The sequence below is a fragment of the Herpailurus yagouaroundi genome, unplaced genomic scaffold (assembly GCF_014898765.1).
Source record: "Herpailurus yagouaroundi ecotype Mexico unplaced genomic scaffold, PumYag 202, whole genome shotgun sequence".
Classification (NCBI taxonomy): domain Eukaryota; kingdom Metazoa; phylum Chordata; class Mammalia; order Carnivora; family Felidae; genus Herpailurus; species Herpailurus yagouaroundi.
Window position 1 is genome coordinate 7,219,654 of NW_024412433.1, and position 20,591 is coordinate 7,240,244.

Below are 20,591 nucleotides of genomic sequence, written 5' to 3' on the forward strand. Positions count from 1 at the left end.
GTCTCTGGTTCAAACATTTGAGGGTAGGGGCAAGGACTCATTTCCATCTAAGGCAGATGATTCTCTTCTGTGATCAACTAACACTTAGAAAGTTTTCTTCAAATTGCCCTCAAACCTTTTCACTTCCACTCACTGGTCCTAGTTTCATCCAGCACAAAATGAGTCTACTCGCTCTGTCACACAATTCCCACCCCTGCCGCCGAAGGCAGGAAGGGAAAGTTCTCACATCACTTCAGGCTTTTCTCGCCCAGGATAACCTTTGTCTCCACCATGAGTTACCTTCCTATGGACGTGGACTGGCTGGCATGTCCCCCACAAAATGACCCATATGGAACCGTGACCTTCTCTGTCCTGTACATCATAAGACAGCCTGACAACAGTACTTATTTTTTGGCAACCACTGATAACCTATTTGAGCACAGTATTACAGGACTTTTCTCACAAGCAGTATTTACAATACTATGAAAGAGTCAAGTTCTTACGGTAGGTACAGGATCTGACCTCCATTACCTTTCACCTCCTGAGTTTTGGCCCATTATTCCAATTTGCAAACCTTTTTGGGGCTCCTACTCTGCCATTCCACATGCTGGGTTTCCCTCCCCAATTCTTACCATCCAAGTTATTTGCCGTATTAAGGGCATGAAGCATCTGTTCACACCACTGGGTAAATCCATCTTGGGCTTTATTTACTCCCTGAAAGAGCTTCAGCAACTTTTCTTCTTCTTCTACTTTCTTATTCTGCCGGTTAGACACACCTACAGATTTACTAAAGCAAAACAATAGGGCGATATTATATTCCCAGAAACTGTTACTATATGATTATACTACAACACCATAAATAATGTCTTGGCAACACTGGATGGCTGTCCAGTAATCCAATGCTTGGCTCCAAAAATGAAGAAAAACATAAAACAAAAAAACCCCATACTTCAAATGGATTGGGGGCCAGGGGAACTCAATACCTGCTTACAACCTAGCCTCAGCTAATACATTCTGATTTGTGAATATAGGGCGCCTTGCCACAAAAATGGTTAAATTATTCCTATGTGTCTTTTGGTAAGTTTTTAAATTTTGCTAAGCCTCAGTTTACTCATCTGTAAAATGGTACTAATACTTCTTTGGATTATAAGGAAAAAAGATATTGTATGTCAAGGCCTAGAGCACAGTGCCTGGCAAAGATGCTCAATAAACTGACAGTTGTTTAGAGTCCTATTCTTAATATGTGAGACCCTCAAACGAGAAGAGACAATCTGACAACACTACCATTTATTAAGTAGTCACTATGTGCCAGGCACTTCACTAACTACTTCGTGTGCATTCATTTAATCTGTACAACCACGCCCATGAAATCGTTATTATCATCTTCATTTTACAGATGAGGGAACTGAGGCTCAAAGAGGTTCCCTCTTGCCCAAGGTCACACAGCTAATAAGTGGTAGTGCTGGGATTTGATTCATGTATTTATCATTAAAACCCATGCTCATCCAAGAACACCGTATACTGAGGAAAGAAAGACAAAGGTGAAATGTAATTAATTTACCATAAAAATAAATAGGTTTAAGGTCATTAGAGAGGTGTTTATAATACTCCCTACAGTCTAACTAACTTAAAAATATACATTTAGGAAAAAATGCTAAGATCTAGAGAATATCTTGGAGAAATGTTCAACGACAACAAAAAATACTCTATTCCTCGGGATGTCTGAGTGGCTCAGTCAGTTGAGTGTCTGACTTTGGCTCAGCTCATGATCTCACGGTTTGTGAGATCAAGTCCCATATCGGGCTCTTCACTGACAGTGTGGAGCCTGCTTGGGATTCCTTCTCTCTCTCTTTGCCCCTCACTGACTAATACTTTCTCTCTCTCTCAAAACAAATAAACTTTATATATATATACTACTCCTAATATTTATTAAGTGGTTACCAAGTGACAGGCAATGGACTAAGTGCCCAGCAATACAAAGAGCCCCTAGACATAATACAGATATGTTTCCATGGGGAAGAAAGCAGTCACCAAACTACAGCCTTCCATGCTTGGACATGGATGAAAACCAGCAAAAACTGAAGAGCTACCTTTTCACGCCCACCCAATAGCCCCACTCCACACACGCCCCTCCCCATCCCCCAACCCTCCGAGGAGCATAGGTGTGATCATTTTGAGCCCTACCTGAGACTGGCGTTGTTTTTATTTTTATTTGTAGAATTCCTAGGTCCCACCTCTTTCACTGCATCATCCCAGAATCCCATGTTGGAGTTTTTAGTGTCTGCATTACTCCAGATACTACTGACTAGGTCAGACGCCCACTGATTAGGGGGACCAGTATTTATAGAGCCCCAAACAGAATTCCCAATGCTGGTGTGCAAGTTGGAATGCTGTTAAGGAAGAAGAGACAAATGATGTGGTTAACAATACCAAAAATATAAAAAGAGAGTCCACAAAAGTTCGAAAAGGTCACTTCTAACACCAATCCACACCATGCGTGCTTAGGAAGCCAAACCCACCGTATTGTTCCGGGCTCTGTTTGGTTGCTGGTGCTGCTGCTGCTGCTGTTGCTTCTGCATCTGCCTGGCTTCTTCCTGCTGTATCTCTAGAAGAGACTTCGCAGTACCTGCAGGTTTGCTGACATTCCCCCAACCTGAGAGTTTTTGCTGCTGCTGCTGCTGCTGCTGCTGGAGAGCTTTCATCAATTCCCTCTGCTGCCGCCTTTGCTGTTGCACAAAAATAGGAGCTGGCTTAAGATTCTGGATCTTAAAATACTAGTTACAAATATCCAGTGTGGTAAATGGAATGCAAATACATAATCGCTGTACAAAATTAAGCGCCTGACAGGGTTAACTACTTTGCTTCAAATAAAGATGTAAACTACCAGAGGTACTAAAAGGAGAATAAAAAGATCAAATGCAGAATTCCTTCTTAAAAATTAAGTAGGACTTTTGGTTAAGTATAGAAATGAAAATCATATGAACTTCCTAAAGCCCTACCAAAATGACAGGAAAAAAATAATAAAATACACAGATACATACACATACATACGTATAAGTGTGTGTATATATATGTATGTATGTATGCACATATACATATATGTATACATATGCTTTTAAAAAGCATAAAGCCATAAGGACAAAAACAACAAAACAGATTTTACAAGCTGAAAAGCAGGGGTGCCCGTCCCTCTCTCTGCTCCCCACCCCCCCGACATGAGTGCGCATGCACTCTCTCTCTCAAAATAAATAAATAAACGTTAAAAAAAGAAAGAAAGAAAGAAAGAAAGGAAAGAAAAAAACTCACAGGTCTTTAAAAAAAGAAAGAAAGAAAAAAGAAAAGCAAATAATGACACCCAATGTAACAGACCCAGTAAACTGAAACCTAAGTAAATGAAGCTCAGAAACAGGCTAATTCATCTAGAAAGCTCAGGAATTAAAAGTGTGGGTGACAGAGGAAAACCTGCCTGAAAATCTGTAAAAAGTAGCAGTTAAGATCCCAGCTGCCTCTGCAATGCGATGTAAGTGGGCAGCTCTCAGAAAACAGAAAAGTTCCTCTTTAGAGAGGCTGAGCCAGATTGGTAGGTTATTCTGTGGGGAAGCTGACCTAGCACAAAAGGATACACCTATAAAATACAAATAGATGGGAGGACTCCCCCAACAGAACAGCCCTGTGAGAGATCACTGCAGCAAAGCCCACCAAAGTCTTGTGTATGCCAGAATCTCTAATCCTAAATATAAATAAACAGCTCAGGACCGATTTGACAGAAGCTTCTAAAATGAAAGCCAAAGATCAAATTTAAAAAAAAAAAAAAAGAAAAGAAATTCAGTGGAAACACAAACAAGGGAAAATGGGAACAAGCTAGCTTTTAAAAAAGGTATCAGTAAGTAATTTCAGAAAGGTAAGAAGTGAATTCAATGAAAAAAAAGAGGCTATAAAAAGAAACACTTCGAGAACAAAATACTCAGGGAAATTTGAAATAAGATCACATACATTACAGCTCAACAGAAGGACTGAAACGGAAGATAAAGGAAATGCTCCCATCAAAAAAGATAAAAAGGTTAAAAATAAGAGAGAAATTATGAGAAAAAAAAAACAGTCCAGGAGGACAACATACAAATGGTAAGAATTTGAGAAAGAAAATAGAACAAGCTGTGCAGCAAACCAAGAGCACCCAGATTTGAACAGGATGGGGGGGGGGGGGGCATGCAAAGGGTACCTCCAGGAAAGAATGAAATAAAATTATCCTAGGTTTACCTACATGAGAAATATCTACTGAGTAGCATTTTATACCTCTTGAAGAGTGTGAAAAAGTAACAGTTCAAAGAGAATTAATCAAATGAAAACACAAGGCAACCATTAACTTCTGACTGACTGATGAACAAGTCCCAGGATTCCAACTCTGATGACCACTATTATTTTTTCATTCAGCAGAGACCAAAGATACTGGAACAGTTCCTAGTCTTAAAGAGAGTAGATATATTCTGCTCTGCATCTACTTGTTGGTAACTTTTTAGAAAATAAATTATTTTACAGGAAGTGGTCCTTCTTTTTTTAGAGGGTGGGAAAGAAGGTAATTTCTAAAAAAATTTTTTTTCAACATTTATTTTTGAGACAGAGAGAGACAGAGCATGAACGGGGGAGGGGCAGAGAGAGAGGGAGACACAGAATTGGAAACAGGCTCCAGGCTCTGAGCCATCAGCCCAGAGCCTGACGCGGGGCTCGAACTCACGGACCGCGAGATCGTGACCTGGCTGAAGTCGGACGCTTAACCGACTGCGCCACCCAGGCGCCCCAAGAAGGTAATTTTTAAGATGAAAATTTCACCTACTGGATAAGGTCAAGCACTCTACATGGTGAGTATGTATAGACAACTCCCCCTTCTCTGTGTCCCACGGCCTTCAGTGAACCACACCCCCCAGATCCAAAAATGACGACTGCGCTGCCTCAAGTCATATCCACGAAAAGCACCTTCTTCAAGACTCTGCTATTCCTGCCATCTTTTCAGAGGCCTCCCTAGATCACATGACCTAAAACGAGGCACTCAATTGCTACCACCACCAATTTTTCTCCATCTCCCTTCAACCCGAAGGCAAGCTTTATAAAAGCAGAGAATTTTGTCTGTTTTAGAATCAGATAAACTCACCTACAACTGAGTAGGTGTCAGCAAATATGTGATGGATAAACGGACGAATGGATGGGTGAACGGATGAATTAATACGGTACCTAATAGCATGCTGAACCAAACCATTTTCTTATTCATTTTCTCTTCTGTCAAGAACTGTATTCTTCCCTTTCCTCCCTTTACTTCACTCTTTTGTATCCGTCTTATCCTAATGATGAACTATAGGATATAGACTCACAAGTAGAGAGACTTTATTTCTGTCATATTCAAATTTTTCTAGGCTAGTCAGAAAACCCAGTATCCTTAAAGAGATGTATTCTGCATTCTAAAAATCTAATTTGTAAGAAACATATCTATATAAAACTCACCCATAATTATGAAAACTCCATGTACTTTTATTTATGAGCTACTTCCTCAAGAACATTCACATTACCTAATCTTTTTTAAATGCTTATTTATTTTAAGAGAGCAAGTGAGCATGAGCAGGGGAGGGGTGTAGAGAGAGAATCCCAAGCAGGCTCCGCACTGTCAGAGCAGAGCCCGACGCAGAGCTCGATACCATGAACTGTGAGATCACGATCTGAGCCAAAATCAAGAGTTGGACGCTTAACCAACTGAGCCACCCAGGTGCCCCTCATGTTACCTAATCTTAATGTTATTCCTATCAGCAACTTCACAGTTGCTGGAGTCACCAAATTCTAGACTAAAGAGCTTAATGATGAACATCCAATTCAGACACACAGCAACTATGACAATAATCATGATCTTTACTAACCACCCACCCATCATGCACCCCAGCTATTCTGGAACACTGACTAGAGCACTTTTACTTTTAAAACGTACCTCTTCTCGAAGCTGCCGTTCTCGCTCCTCTTCTAGTTTTTGGATTTCAGCCAATGACAGCGTTGCCTGGGACTGACATGCTGTTGTATTGGACTGCTGGCCCCACGTGGAAGAAGAGGGAAGCTAACAAAAAGGAAGGCAGAAGAGTTCATGAGGAAATGTGGACAGGAAACAAAGAGGCAATACTGCATTATATATAGGCAGGGAATTCATGTTTCCTTCAACTCCACTTAAACATTTAACTCAAGATTCCATCCTGCAATCCTTGTGCATATTAGAATTCTCCCAGTTTGCTTTTGAAACTCTTGTCACTACTCTAAACCTCAGATTATTTTAGAACTTAAAATATACATGGTACACTTTTATCTACCATTTCGGACTACAAATTTGTTACACCTGGCACTGATATATATATACACAACAATATACAGATACAACGAGTAAGGAGTAAAACAAAACAATCACTACATTTTTAATCCAAGGGGGCAATGAAGGACATGATATGCCACTTTTAGTGAAAAGCTGAAAGACAAGATTTCTGAAGAAAAAGCTGAGGTGGGGAGCTCACAGAAGATGCCAGGCATAGTTCTTAATCAGTATTTTATAAAAGTGAATCACTGTTAACCAGGCTGTAGCTTCTAGTCATGAGCACTAGGCTGTTTTTTTTCAACGTTTATTTATTTTTGGGACAGAGAGAGACAGAGCATGAACGGGCGAGGGGCAGAGAGAGAGGGAGACACAGAATTGGAAACAGGCTCCAGGCTCTGAGCCATCAGCCCAGAGCCCGACGCGGGGCTCGAACTCACGGACCGCGAGATCGTGACCTGGCTGAAGTCGGGCGCTTAACCGACTGCGCCACCCAGGCGCCCCTAGGCTGTTTTTAGTAAATAATTCTATTTTTCCTACCCTTTAAAATCACTGACTAAAATAGAGTGTAAATATTTTTTGGGTCCAGAAGACTTTAATGTTCTCAAACGCTTGATTATTTTAAGGGAATCTCTTGGTTGTCTGGGCCAAAAAAACACACACTTTAATTTTGAGACATCCTGTGGCTCTTAACAAACAAACAAAAATAACAAAAACCAAATCTAACTAGACTTGAAATATGTTTAATAAAAATCATACAAACAAAATGCCCAAAAAGCCCAAAGAAGAATGGCTCTATAGCAGAAATCTCTGTAACCTGGAGCTGGTGGAATAAGGACACAGTTTAAGCTGTCACTGATATTACCAAACAACTCTTGGAAGGAGTACCTTCAGCACGACAGAATACCATCGGTCCTGAACGTTTACGTCTGGGGCTGACAGAGGAGGTAGCAGGGGCATTTATCCCAAAATACACCCCTGCTGTAACGGGGGAGAAGTGAGGAGGGAAGCTAAGAGAGAAAGACTGGGGACTAGGTGGGCAACATTAAGCACAAAGGAACTCGTATTATCCACAGGAAATGACATATTGGAAGGCACTATCAAGATCAAATAAGGCAGTAGATCTCGAACACAACAGCAGCATTTGGGAAGGCCTGTAAAAATGCAGATGCCCTGGTCCCATATTCGATGAATCAGAAGATCCAAAGGTGAGGCCAGAGAATTTGTATGTTTTTAATTCTGATGCATTCAGCCAGTAACCCCCAAAGCTATCTCAAATCCCAGATATGTCACCCCAGCGTACCCTAGGAACCCATCCCCAGCCCTCTTCAGGGCCTCAGTCAGCACAGGAAGAGATGCACTCTCCCTCCACAAGATGGCCTGTTCCTTCTGCCTCTGAGTTCCTTCCCACCGCTGTGCCAAAATACGCTTCACTGGACTCTATGCTCCTGACTCACAGGTCTGCTCTGTGGAATATTGGAGAACAAAGCCGTCTTCTTCACATGACAGACAAATGTCTGCAGATACCTATCATTTTCTTTAAGTCTTATCTGCGCACAGAAAATGATATCCCATCGCTCCATCAACACTGCCTCAGGACATTTTCCAATTCAACCAATGTCCTGTACTGCCCACTCAGAGAACTACAGTTTATCAATCATACTTTTCAGAACAACTCACTCCCAAATCAGAAACTAATAGGGAGTTCAACACATTCTTTATCACCTGAATGCCTCGTATCTTTCACTGAGGTAAGAAAATTTACTATTTTTTTCTGCCATGATATTTGCTACCTTACTTTCCAGCACTGTACTTTATTTTGAAAAATAACCATTACACCTCTGCTAGGGTAGTACAAAGTGCTCTGTAGACCTTCTCCCCAGCAAAATGGGTGAAAATTGCTGTTCAAAAAATTACTTAAAGCCTCTGGAAGTGAACATACAGGAATATGAAGAAACAGGCCTTCAAGAAAACCTGGTAAAACTCGGTAAGAACTGAGAGTCTGCGGTACTTGCACCAAGATCCATCCACTCTCTCCTGACTCCCAGCTCAGCCAGACAGAAGCGCCACTCCAGATGAGCACAGCTCAGAACACAGGCCCACTGTCCCTGTCAACCGCCAGTCAGTGGGCTAGCTTCTTACAAAGAGCACAACACCAGCATGTCCCCTCCTGGCTACAGCTACCTGCTGCAAAGGTGAAGGCACCGGCAAGGACAGCTGGGGGCGGGGGGGGGGGGGGCGCCCTTCTTATGCCCAGCCCCCAACTTGTGGAATGGAAACTCCCTTGAGTACAGTGCCACCAGGGCTACTAGGGTCCTGAGTGCCACTGCCCTGACTCAAAAGGCTACCATGCCACCGGCAGAGCCAAGCCAAGAAAAATCGAGGCCGCTGTCCCTCCCCCAAGGGCTCAATTCCTAAGCAGAGTACCACTTAGAAAAGCACACCACTGTCACCAGCGCCAGAGCTGTGACTCATACTTTTGCCTTGGGGTGGAGGTGAGAGGAACAGATGGGAATATGCAGAGTTCCGGACCTCTTCCTAAAGGAACTGACTTTATTTGTAACAGACTGCGGAGAATGAGAAGTCCAAGCCAAAGGGCGCTTTTAAAAACAGTGGAGGCTAGGTGAAAGGCAACCAGGAGGAGATCAGTAGATTTACTGGAGATACACAGGTTAAACTGCGGGCCCCTACTCTGTCTCAGAGAACCAAGGAAATTGCTGAAAGAGGTTCTCCTGGGGTCAGAAACAATCTCAAAAATAGACCTCAGGAAGTGTCTCTTCAAAGAAGCCTAAATTTCACTGTATCAGTTGGTGAAGCAATCTACGCCCCAGGGCACTTCTGAGAACAGAAAAGCAATGCAGGTAGCAATCAGTGGAGGTTAACAGTTAGACAAAGCTATAGACAAAGCTAGAAAAAGATAATCAAAGAGTCCTGCCAAAACCAGGGATCCCAGAGCGACCATGGGCATGCCTGAGGAGCAGCAGCAGATTTCCATCCACCCTGTTGGGGAGGCAGTGAGAGACTGGGAGGTCACTAAATTAATTCAGTCAGGCACAAAACAATGATGGGGCTTGCAGGACCAGTAACCAGAGTTCCTACAACATATTATCAAAAACAAGTCCAGTTTCCAACAAAATAATATGAGAACTGTAAAGTGACAAGAAAGAATGGCCTATACGCCAGGAAAGAAGCTGGCAACCACCTACACAAGTGACCAGATGTCAGATTTAACAAAAACATCCAAGTTTTATAAATACGTTCAGAGAACTAAATAAAACCTTGATTGAAGTGGTAAAGGAAGGCATGATGACAATGTCAAAACAAAGAATATCAATAAAGTGATAAAGATTATTTCTAGACCAGAAGGAAATCCTGGAGTTTGAAAGCCGGGTAACTAAAATGAGAAATCACTAGAGGAATTAAAAGTATATCTGAACTGGTCAAAGAAATTAATGAAACTTGCAGATCAACAGAGATTACACAATCCAAAAAACCGACTGAAAGAAAGAATGGAGAGAAACGAAGACAGCCTTAGAGAAATGGGAAATATCACTGAGCACACCAACATGAGCACAATACAAGTAGCAGGAGAGGAGAGAAAGGAGCAGAAAAAATATCTGAAGAAACCATGGCTGAAATTTATTTAAAAACATTAATTTATACATCCAGGAAGCTTAACTATAACAAGATAAACACAGAGATCCATAATTAGACATTACTATGGTAAAAATGCTGAAAGCCAAAAAGGAGAAAATCTTAGGGGGTCTGGGTGGCTCAGTCAGTTGAGCATCGACTCTAGATTTCGGTTCAGTCGTGGGATCGAGCCTTGCACTGCTCCCCCCGCCCCCCCGTCCCGCCCCCAAGCTGTGTGTGGAGCTTGCTTGGAATTCTCTCTCTCCCTCTCTCTGTCTGGCCCTCCCCTGCTCACTCGCACATGTGAGTTATTTAAAAACATAGAATAGAATAGAATAGAATAGAATAGGGATGCCTCTGCCTTTAAAAAATAAAGACATCATTACTTCAATATTCCACTTTCAAAAACAGACCAATTAGGTGGAGATCAACAAGCAACTAGGTGACACTATGATAACCAATTGGACCTGAAAGACATCTATATATAACACCCGAGCCAGCAACGGTAGAATATACATTCTTCTCAAAGAAAGATCTCCAGGATACATCTAATGAAGGTAAAACCTAAGACATAATATCAACTTCAATAATTCATTTAAAGGGAAAAACAGCAGTGCCTGGCTGGCTCAGTCAGTAGAGTGACTCTTGATCTCAGGGTCATGAGTTCAAGCCCCACATGGGGTATGGAGCCTACTTAAAATACAAACATAAAGTAAAATAAAATAAAAATAAAAATAATATAAAGTATGTTCTCTGATCACAATGAATGAGAAATAAGTAACAAAAAAGAAATTCTGGAAACTCACAAATCAGTAGAAATTAAACAAAACACTTCTACATAACCAATGAGTCCCAGAACAAATCAAAACTTATGGGTAGCACCTAAACCATACTTAGAGGGAAATTTCTAACTGCAAATGACCATCCGAACAAGATGTCAAATCAATAAACTAACCTGCTACACCTTAAAATACTAGAAAAAGAGAGGAAATTAAACTTAAAGCAAGCAGAAAAAAATAATAAAATTAGAGAAGTTAAACAGATATAATAGGAACAGGTCAGTAGACTCAAAGGCTGGTTCTTTAAAAACATCAACAAAGTTAACTTAGCTCGACTGTCCAAGAAAAGAGAGAAGACTCAAATTATTACAATCAGGAAAGAAAGAAGGACCTCACTGCTGATCTTAAAGAAACAAAAAGGGATATAAAGGAATACCAACACCAGCTGTCTGCCACTCAGATAACCCACATGAAGATGACAGATTCCTATAAAACTATAAACTATGGGGCTGCCCAGGTGGCTCAGTCAATTAAGTGTCAACTCGATTTCGGCTCAGGTTGTGATCTTACAGTTTGTGAGTTCAAGCCCCACGTCCAGCTCTGCATTGACAGCACAGAGCCTGCTGGGGATTCTCTCTCTTTCCCTCTCTCTCTCTCTCTCTGCCCACCCCTACCCCCCACCCCACTTGCACTGTCTTTCTCTCTTTCTCAGAATAAACTTAAATAAAAAGATTGTAAAGATGCAAACTACCAAAAACTTACTCAAGAAGAAACAGACAAGCTAAACAGACCTGTTAAGAAGCAAATATATAGAATTAGTAATCAAACAACTATCCACAAAAAAAAAACCCTATGCCAAATGGTTTAACTGCCGAATTCTACAGAACATTTAAAGAAGTAATACCACTTCTTCACAAACTCTCCCAGAGTACAGAAGAGGAAACATTTCTCAACTCATTTTTCAGGGCCAGTATTGGCTCAACATCATTAGTCATCAGAGAAATGCAAACCAAAACCACAATGAGATATCATGTCACACCTACAAGAATGGCTATAATCAAAAAGTCAGATAATAAGGATTAACGAGGATGTGGAGATATGTGAATCCCCATATACTGCTGGTGGTAATGGAAAATGGTGCAGCCACTTTGGAAAATAGTCTGGTAGTTCCACAAACCATCAAATTTAGTTCTCTTATGACCCAGCAATTCCACTCCTAGGTATACACAACTACATAAAAGCTCGTCCGTGAATATTGATTTATAGCAGCAATACTCACAACAGCCAAAAGATAGAAACCTCTCAAATGTCCACCAACTGATGAATACAAATGTAGGATGTCCATACCATGGAATATTATTCAACCATAAAAAGGAATGAAGTACTGAGCCGTACTACAGTGTAAGTGAACCTTGAAACCATTACGCTAATTGAATGAAGTCAGTCACAAAAGAACGTAGATTATATGATTCATTTCAAATGTCCAGAACAGGCAAACCTATAAAGAGAGAAAGTAAGTTAGGGGTAACTTTGGGCTGGGAGAATAGGGAGTAGGGTGTGACCGCCAAAGGATTTTTGGAGGAGGGGCCTAGGGTGGTATTGAAAATGTTAAAGTCCACTGTGGTAATGGTTGCACTTATCTGTGAATATACTAAAACTACTGAATTGTATACTTTGGTTTAATTATATGGTATGTGAGCTGTATCTCAATAAAACCATCTTTAAAAAACCTTTTTCAGGAGAGCCTTTAGCCATTCCTCATATCTGAATCTCAAATTCTTTATCTTCGTGCAGAATGTTGATCTAGAAAATATTGGAAGATAACAAGCCAAAGCCAGACACACAACAGATACAGTCAGAGAAGTTAGAGATCTGGAGGTTACGCATGAGTTTTCTTCCCCCTCAGCCCCACCTTCTTATCAGTCACCATATTCTATGATGTGGCCTCCAGGCCCTGAAGACACAGACATATGGGTTCTAATACAGGGCTCTGCTCTCGCTCCTGAACATTTTTACTCTTTGGTAAAACACAGGTATCCACACCTAAGCTTTTAAGTGTGGCTGTAAAGATGAAATGATGTAACATATGGAGAGCTGTCGTCCAGTGCTTGACACAAAGCAAGCACTCAATAATCAGTGCTATCTTCAATTCCTCCTTTCCAATCCCGTTATCGCCGCCTTCTCCTTCTGGACTGCTCCATCAGCCCCTTGCAATCACTCTGCTGACCTCGTTTTGCTCCTTCCAAATTCATCTTCCATTTAGATTTGTTCCTGCACATCTGACAGTGCTATTTCCTAGCTGAAAACACTCGAGTGGCCCACTCTGTTTTACACACCTTTAAGTCCTGGTTCTCTAATAGAGTATATACAAGCCACAGTGACCCAGACCCTGCCCATGCTTCTCTCATACCTCACTCTCCAACAACAGTAACCACTTTCTAAATTCCCCCCGAAGTACCACAGTGTTTCTGAACTTCATTCCTCTGCTCACCCCAGGTCTCTCTCTCAAAAACCCCCTCCATTCTCCAAACTGCCTGTTGGGCTTTTTCTTTTTTTTTTTTTTTTTATTTTCCCTCACTAATACCTCAGTTTAAAAGTTATCATTTTCTAGCAAGTCTTTCCCAACTTCCCACGTGGACAGGGGCTCTCACATTTTAGTAAGCATCAGAACTCCTGGAGGCTTTGTTTGAACATAGATTGCTGCATCCCACCCCAAGAGGTTCTGGAGTGGGTCTCCTGAGTATCTGCATTCCTAACAAATTCCCAGGGGCTCATACTCCGAGAACCGCTGCCTGATGCCGTCTCTCTCATTACACTCACCACTCTGTATTCGAGTGTCCCATTCCTATGTCTTTCTCCTGTGAACCCCTGAAGACAGGACACACTAAACCACACTGCTAACCACAGACCCCGTGTAACGTTATGTGGGCCCTGCCACAAAGCTGTCCCTCTCTCCCAATTACTCTCACTCCATCACTCGTGCCACAATTTTATGGTCACCAAAGGCTTCCTCTCTAGGAGCCTCCCCAGATCTCCCTTTGTGCCTCATTTCCAGAAGGTCACCAAGTCTTGCTGGCTGCTATTGGGGGGGAGGGGGGGGGAGGAGATGGGAAGAGAATCCTCCTAAGCAGTATCCATACTCAGCACAGAGCCTGACACAGGGCTTGATCCTACAGCCCTGAAATGATGACCTGAGCCAAAATCAAGAGTTAGACGCTCAACCAACTGAGCCACCAAGGCGCCCCTAGAGCCTGTGACTTTTGATCTTGGGGTGGCGAGTTCAGGCCCCACACTGGGCATGAAGCTTACTTAGGGGAAAAACAAAGGAAGCCACAGTGGTAATACTCAGAGTAAAGAAAGCACACTGCGCCACTGCTCCTGCCGCTGCTGGCATCCACCTCCGAACACCGGCGAGCAGCGTGTGTGGTGGGCGTCTGGGCTTCACCTTCATTTGCGCCAGCTGCTGCTGCTGCTGTTGCTGCTGCAGCCTCCGGAGGGCCTCTTGCTGCTGCTGCCTCTGGCGCATTAACTCCTTCTGCCGCTGCAGCTCCAGCTCCTTCCTCTTCCGCTCCTCCTCTTCATGCCGGAGTCGGGCCGCCTCCTCTTCCATTCTCAGCCGGTTCTCCTCTAATCGACGCTGGGCTTCTTCTTCTTCCCGGGCCCATTTTGCAGCCTCCTCCTCCTTCCCAGAAAGAAAAATAAAAGAGAATAAAATTTGTTAAAAAAAAAAAAAAAAAAAAAGTCTGAATCACTTTTGAAGGCTTTTGTCAAAAAGCTATAGATACACCAGAAAAATCAGGAACTTTATGATGATGTAAGACAGAAGATTTCTTTTAAAATCTATTTACAATAGCCACAAAAGCCTAGAATGCTCATAGGATAAAATTATAATTTATCTGGGGCGCCTGGGTGGCTCAGTCAGTTAAGCGTCCGACTTCAGCTCAGGTCATGATCTCACGGTCTGTGAGTTCGAGCCCCGCGTCGGGCTCTGTGCTGACAGCTCAGAGCCTGGAGCCCATTTCAGATTCTGTGTCTCCCTCTCTGCCCCTCCCCTGTTCATGCTCTGTCTCTCTCTGTCTCAAAAATAAACATTAAAAAAAATTAAAAAAAAATTATAATTTATTTGCTGATTTTGTCATAAAAGAAATGTCACTTTGACCATTTGTAGTAAGTACTGATCTAAGAGATCACCCGCCAACTGTAGCAAGGCTTCTGGCAACTGTTCCTCCGTTAAGGCAGAGTTAGCTTTTCAGGATGCTGAGTTTGAAAACCTACCAGGACCTTGCAAGGACAGATTACCAGGAAAGCCTCACCCAGTTGTGGAACCAGAGCAACCTTACAAGATCATTTAAATTCCATCCCTGATTCACACCTCTGGAGGTCCCACAGGTCCTTTGGAACATCTCTCCTTGACCTATTGTCCCTCCCTCTACTACTCTGTCCTGTACCTTGGCTCATTTTCCTTCTGCTTCCCTTCTTCAAAGCCATTCCACTACGCCCTCTGGAACGCTCCTCACCTTCCTCCACAGAGTCTGCTTACTGTGCCTACAATGCTGTGTTTTTCCTGATAGCACATTCCCCTTCATTTTCCAAAACTGAAGGCAGATGTCAACTACTCTATGAATGACTTCCCTAGTCTTTAGGAGGCAGACTTCCCCTCTGCCTTTTTTCTTTCCTTTTTTTTTTTTTTTTTTTTTAAAAATAGCCTTCACATCCAGCGTGGAGCCCAAGGCAAGACTTGAACTCACGACTCTGAGATCAAGACCTGAGCTGAGATCAAGACTTAGAAACTTAACCAACTGAACCACCCAGATACCTCCCTGCTCCCCCACCTTTTCATGATCTCCAATTATACCCTGTCCTCCTGTATGCTCCTATACCACCTGTGTCAACAATTATTTCTACCTATCCAACAACCATTCCTTTTAGGCGTCTTCCTTATAGACAGAGCCTCTATGTCACCTCAGAGGTCCAAAATGCCAGATTTTGCTTCCAATGTAACTAGAATCATGTGATATGATTTAGGCCAAAGGGATGCCTGCTGGAAGGCTTCTAGAGAAGATATTCTTCTGAAACAAAAGAAGCACAAGAGAAGGGCCATTCCCTTACAGGCTTTCCAAGGATATGGTATATAAAATGCCTAATCAGGACATGAAAAATCTAAAGTTAAAAGTCAACCCACCTAAAAAACAGAGCAGAAGTCTGCAAAGGACACGGATCCTTAATGACACCTCTGAGTTACTCAAGTCGTAACTGCCTTACTTGACATGTGATCTGTTGTTTAAACTATTTTAATGGGTGATAGGCATTGAGGAGGGCACCTGTTGGGATGAGCACTGGTGTTGTATGGAAACCAATTTGACAACACATTATATTTAATAATAAAAAAAAACAACAACTATTTTTAGGTGAATACTTTGGTGTTGCAGCTGATGTATCCTAACTGTGGCATTTATTTCTTGTACAATCATCACCAACATAGCCTGTGAACTTCTGAGGACAGAAACAATTTCTTTAAAAGTTTCACATTCTACCAGAGAAACATGCCCAGTAAGTGGCATATAGTACCTCAACCAAACATGTTAACTGTTAAATGAATAAACCAAATGACAAATCAATACACAATCTACCCTTGAGGCTCTCTACCTCTAATTGTATTTAGGTTGTTCAAAGAGTTTCAATCCAGAATTTAGCCAAAAGCAGGTTATCTCCAGCTTGCGTCAATCTACACCTAGAAGTGTGGATTGCCCATAGTAATTTCCTTCCAGAGAGTACAGTACGTGGGGACAAGAGTAACTTTACAGCAGAGAAAACAAACAAGCATGGCCGCAGCCAGGTGACCAAGGTCTACACCAGTGGTCATTAGTCATGTTGATAATATACACCCTTGATAGAGGATGATGAAAATGGCACTTTGCCTTTGTGTGATCTACTTTACAAATACCCATAACCTCAGTTTAATTGTGAGAAAAACGTCAGATAAATTCCAATAGAGGGTTAACCTAATACTGACCATTAATTATTCCTTAAAACTGTCAAAGTCATCAAAAACAAGGAAAGCCTGAAAAACTGTCACAGTGAAGAAGCAGCTAAGGAGACAACTAAATGTACTATTTTGGATTTGGGATCTGGGAACAGAAAAAGAACATTGGGGGGAAACTGAGGAAATGTGAAAAAACCATAGACTTTAGTTTTAAAATAATGGATCTGGGGCGCCTGGGTGGCGCAGTCGGTTAAGCGTCCGACTTCAGCCAGGTCACGATCTCGCGGTCTGTGAGTTCGAGCCCCGCGTCAGGCTCTGGGCTGATGGCTCAGAACGTGGAGCCTGTTTCCGATTCTGTGTCTCCCTCTCTCTCTGCCCCTCCCCCGTTCATGCTCTGTCTCTCTCTGTCCCAAAAATAAATAAACGTTGAAAAAAATAAATAAATAAATAAAAAATAAAATAATGGATCAACATTGGTTTACTGTTGACAAATGTACTGTACTAACATAAGATGATACTAGAAGAAACCATATTATCAACCGAACGTTTTTGAAAATCTAATTAATACTGTTCTAAAAATAAAGTCTCCTAAATTAAAAAAAAAAATTTTTTTTAAACATTAAAAGGAAATGCTTTAGGGGTTCTGGCTGGCTGCAGAGGCAGAATGGCCTGGCTGGCCTGGGACTGGATAGTGGTGACTGCTCATAGCCTGTGAAAATACCACGCAGCACTGAACAGTGCAGTTTAAAAAACTGCAGAGCACCCTCAAGCAGAAGCAGTGAACTTGCAGATCTCATAGCTGGTATTTTAAAGGCCTTTAGATTTCTGTCCAGTATTCTGAGGGTTTCTTGGTTCTTTGATATTTCATTCAGCTTTTATAATTACATGTGGAACAGTCATTATAAAAGTAGTAAGAGTTAGGTCTCACGGTAATTTTAAGTCAACAGGCCATCCTCGCATCCAAACACTTTCTAATCACAAACCCCTAGCTTCAAAGAAGCAATGAGAAGAGCAAGCCAGGTGTCACCTGCTTGCGTAACAACTCCTCCTGCTTCCGCCTTTCCTCCTCTTCTCTCCTCCTCTCTTCCAGTCTCCTAAGAGCTTCTTCTTGCTGTTGTCTTTCTTCCTCTTCTCGCTGTCGCCTTAATGCAATTTCTTGCTCCCTTTGACGTCGCAGAGCTTCTTCCTAAAAAAAAAAAAAAAAAAAAAAAAAAAAAAAAAAAAGGTGTGTGGGGGGAGGGAGGACAAGGGAGGAAGGGAGGGAGTGGAAGAGAGAGAAAAACTCTGGATCTCAATATATCCCATTATAATTTGAAAAGAAATAGACTATGTGCTAAGGTTCTTTAACAGTAAATATAAAAAGGATATAATCAGGATCTAGAGTAAAAAGTTAAGTATGTGAGTTAGGAGACAGACATATCAACCATTAAAATAATTTGTATTTGAAGTATTAGTAGTTACACAGCACTATAATGAGAGTCTACCCTGGATTCTACATTAGCTACATCATTTACTGATTAACCCCAGAAAGGGCCACATGAGGCCTCACACTTTGGTTTCTCTGCTGGTACCATTAGTCCTCCTTTATCTATCAATCAATCAATCAACCGGGAACCTAGAACACAGATCAAATCACCATAGCAATCCAAAATGCCTGGTGTCGTAGGAATAAGCTCTCTAGTCAGAAGTACTGAGTAAAGCCATGTATTCTAGAACGTATTCTGAAGAACAAAGTCGCAAGTACACAGAAAAGGGTCTCATCGTCAAAATAATTTAGGAAATACTGAGCAACACAGGATTCAACTGATTTCTTTACTGCAATACTTCTTAGAGCCCTTACAAGCTAGTGTAGAATGTAACTCTAAGAAGTATTAGTAGTTCAAATCTAATTTCAGCATGGACCTTTTTGTTTTTCACAGAGTACTTCTTGGGGCCAACAATGGGATGAAATGTGAGATAACACTGCACTTAGGAGCTATTTCAGAGTGGATTCTTTCAACTGGGATAAGTAAAAAATCCCAACAGAGAAACAGGTCAAGCAAATGAAAAGAGAATTCACAAAAAAAGATACATAAGTGGTTAAAATACATGAAAGCCATTCGACACTGGTCATAAATACTTAAGTCGAGCTTCCCATTGAGTGTGGAGCCTGCTTAAGATTTTCTCACTCTCCCTCTCTCTGCCCCTCTCCCCTGCTCGCTCTCTCTCTCTCTCTAATAAGTAAATAAAAAGAAACAAATAAATAAATAAGCAAAGACTTAGTTACTTCTAAAATCTAACTGAAAATATTAAAATAAAAAAGCACCTCCAGATCTACCCGGACTGAAACTAGCAGCAGGGGCTGCTAGTGGGTAACAGACATTTATTCTAAAGGAAGTGACTCTCCTAAATTTCTAATCTCGATCCTGCTGTTAACTCCTTCCCAACTTCAAGAGACCGTCTCCGAGAACCATGAATCTGGTTTAGGGCTAATGCTGGGGTCAGCGCTCTCCAAGGTATACCTGTTTCCTTCGGGCGAGCTCTTCCTCTTCCCGCCTCTTCCTTTCTTCCTCCTGCTGCCTCCGAAGGATTTCCTCCTGTTGTCTCCGGAGTTCTTCTTGCCTCTTTCGCTCCTCCTCTTCCCGTTTTGCCCTCATTTCTGCCTCTCTTCTCTCCTGTTCTAGCTGTGATGACATGAAAATACTCTTAGAAACTTAAAGCCAAGTACAGAAACACTCCCACATGACTGACCACTGCCATTAAGAGAGAAACTGGAAGGTGCAGACACTACACCACTCACAGGTGCCTGTACTGCAGCTGAGTGATGAAACCAGCTCTGTAAGAACTAAGCTCTGGGGGCACCTGGGTGGCCCAGTTGATTAAGCGTCTGACTCTTGATCTTGGCTAAGGTCATGATCTCATGGCTTCATGAGTTTGAGCCCCACAGCGGGCTCTGTGCTGACAGCACAGAGCCTGCTTAGGATATTCTCATTCTCATATTCTCTCTCTCTCTCCTCCCCCTCTCCCACTCATGCTCGCTCTCTCTCTCTGAAAAAATAAACTTCAAAAAAGAAAAACGAGAACTAAGCTCTGATATGTCCCAATAAGCAGAACAGTGTTCTGCTCTTCTAAATTGAATGCACTCTCCCTGACATTTACCTGCCTCCTCGCTCCACACTACCGTACCTGATCTTCTAGGGACGGGTGAAAGTGGCCAATACAAGAGTCACGTCAGAATTCTTTTGGGGCAGCACCTCTTTGCTCATCTCTAACAAAGGATTTTCTGACTGAAGATCTACTGATTTTCTTCACATCTACTGAAGATTTTCTGACTGAAGTGTCTACACTGTTAGGCTTCAACAGCAATGTTATAAAGCTGGTAGCATGAATCATAGAGTTCTTTAAAATTTGAAGAACTACCACTTAACAAATTCTATCATTTACGGTTCTGAGATACCAGCTCAACCCAGACCCTAGTCTCCAAGCCCAGCCCACGGCCACACGTACATTTCAGGCCTTCACTTCCTTTTTTTTTTTTTTTTTTTTTTTTTTTTTTTTTTTTAAGAGGCAGCAGGCAAGCACGTGCATGAGCAGGGGACAGGGACAGAGGGAGGAAGGGAGGGAAAGAGAGAATGAATGAATGAATGAATGAATGAATGAATCTATTTCAAGCAGGATCCTCACTGTCAGCACACAGCCCAATGCAGGGCTTGATCTCATGACCTGAGCCGAAACCAAGAGTCAGATGCTCAACTGACTGAGCCACTCAGGTGCCCCTGAGCCTTCACTCTCTCAACCACATTTCTAAGAGTCCCTTACTTGTCTTCCCAGCACACAGTTTTGCCCACATTCCCCAGCACAACATCTTAAGCTCCACCAAAAAAAAAAAAAAAAAAAAAAAAAA

General features: G+C 42.0%; 1 protein-coding gene across 8 annotated transcripts in view; it reads right to left on the reverse strand.

Moving 5' to 3' along the window:
• The window catches only part of GIGYF2 (GRB10 interacting GYF protein 2), a 153,539-nt gene that overhangs the window by 10,699 nt on the left and 122,249 nt on the right, over positions 1–20,591 (reverse strand). For 7 of the 8 annotated variants that reach the window (XM_040450663.1, XM_040450660.1, XM_040450662.1 and 4 more), the window contains 7 exons: positions 19,210–19,371; positions 17,736–17,894; positions 14,171–14,407; positions 5,948–6,070; positions 2,499–2,705; positions 2,164–2,369; positions 612–766 (listed from right to left, as the gene is read on the reverse strand). In XM_040450663.1, coding sequence (XP_040306597.1) covers positions 612–766; positions 2,164–2,369; positions 2,499–2,705; positions 5,948–6,070; positions 14,171–14,407; positions 17,736–17,894; positions 19,210–19,371 — 1,249 coding nt within the window. The remainder of the gene's footprint in view (positions 1–611; positions 767–2,163; positions 2,370–2,498; positions 2,706–5,947; positions 6,071–14,170; positions 14,408–17,735; positions 17,895–19,209; positions 19,372–20,591) is intronic. The other variant, XM_040450665.1, reaches the window with a different exon arrangement.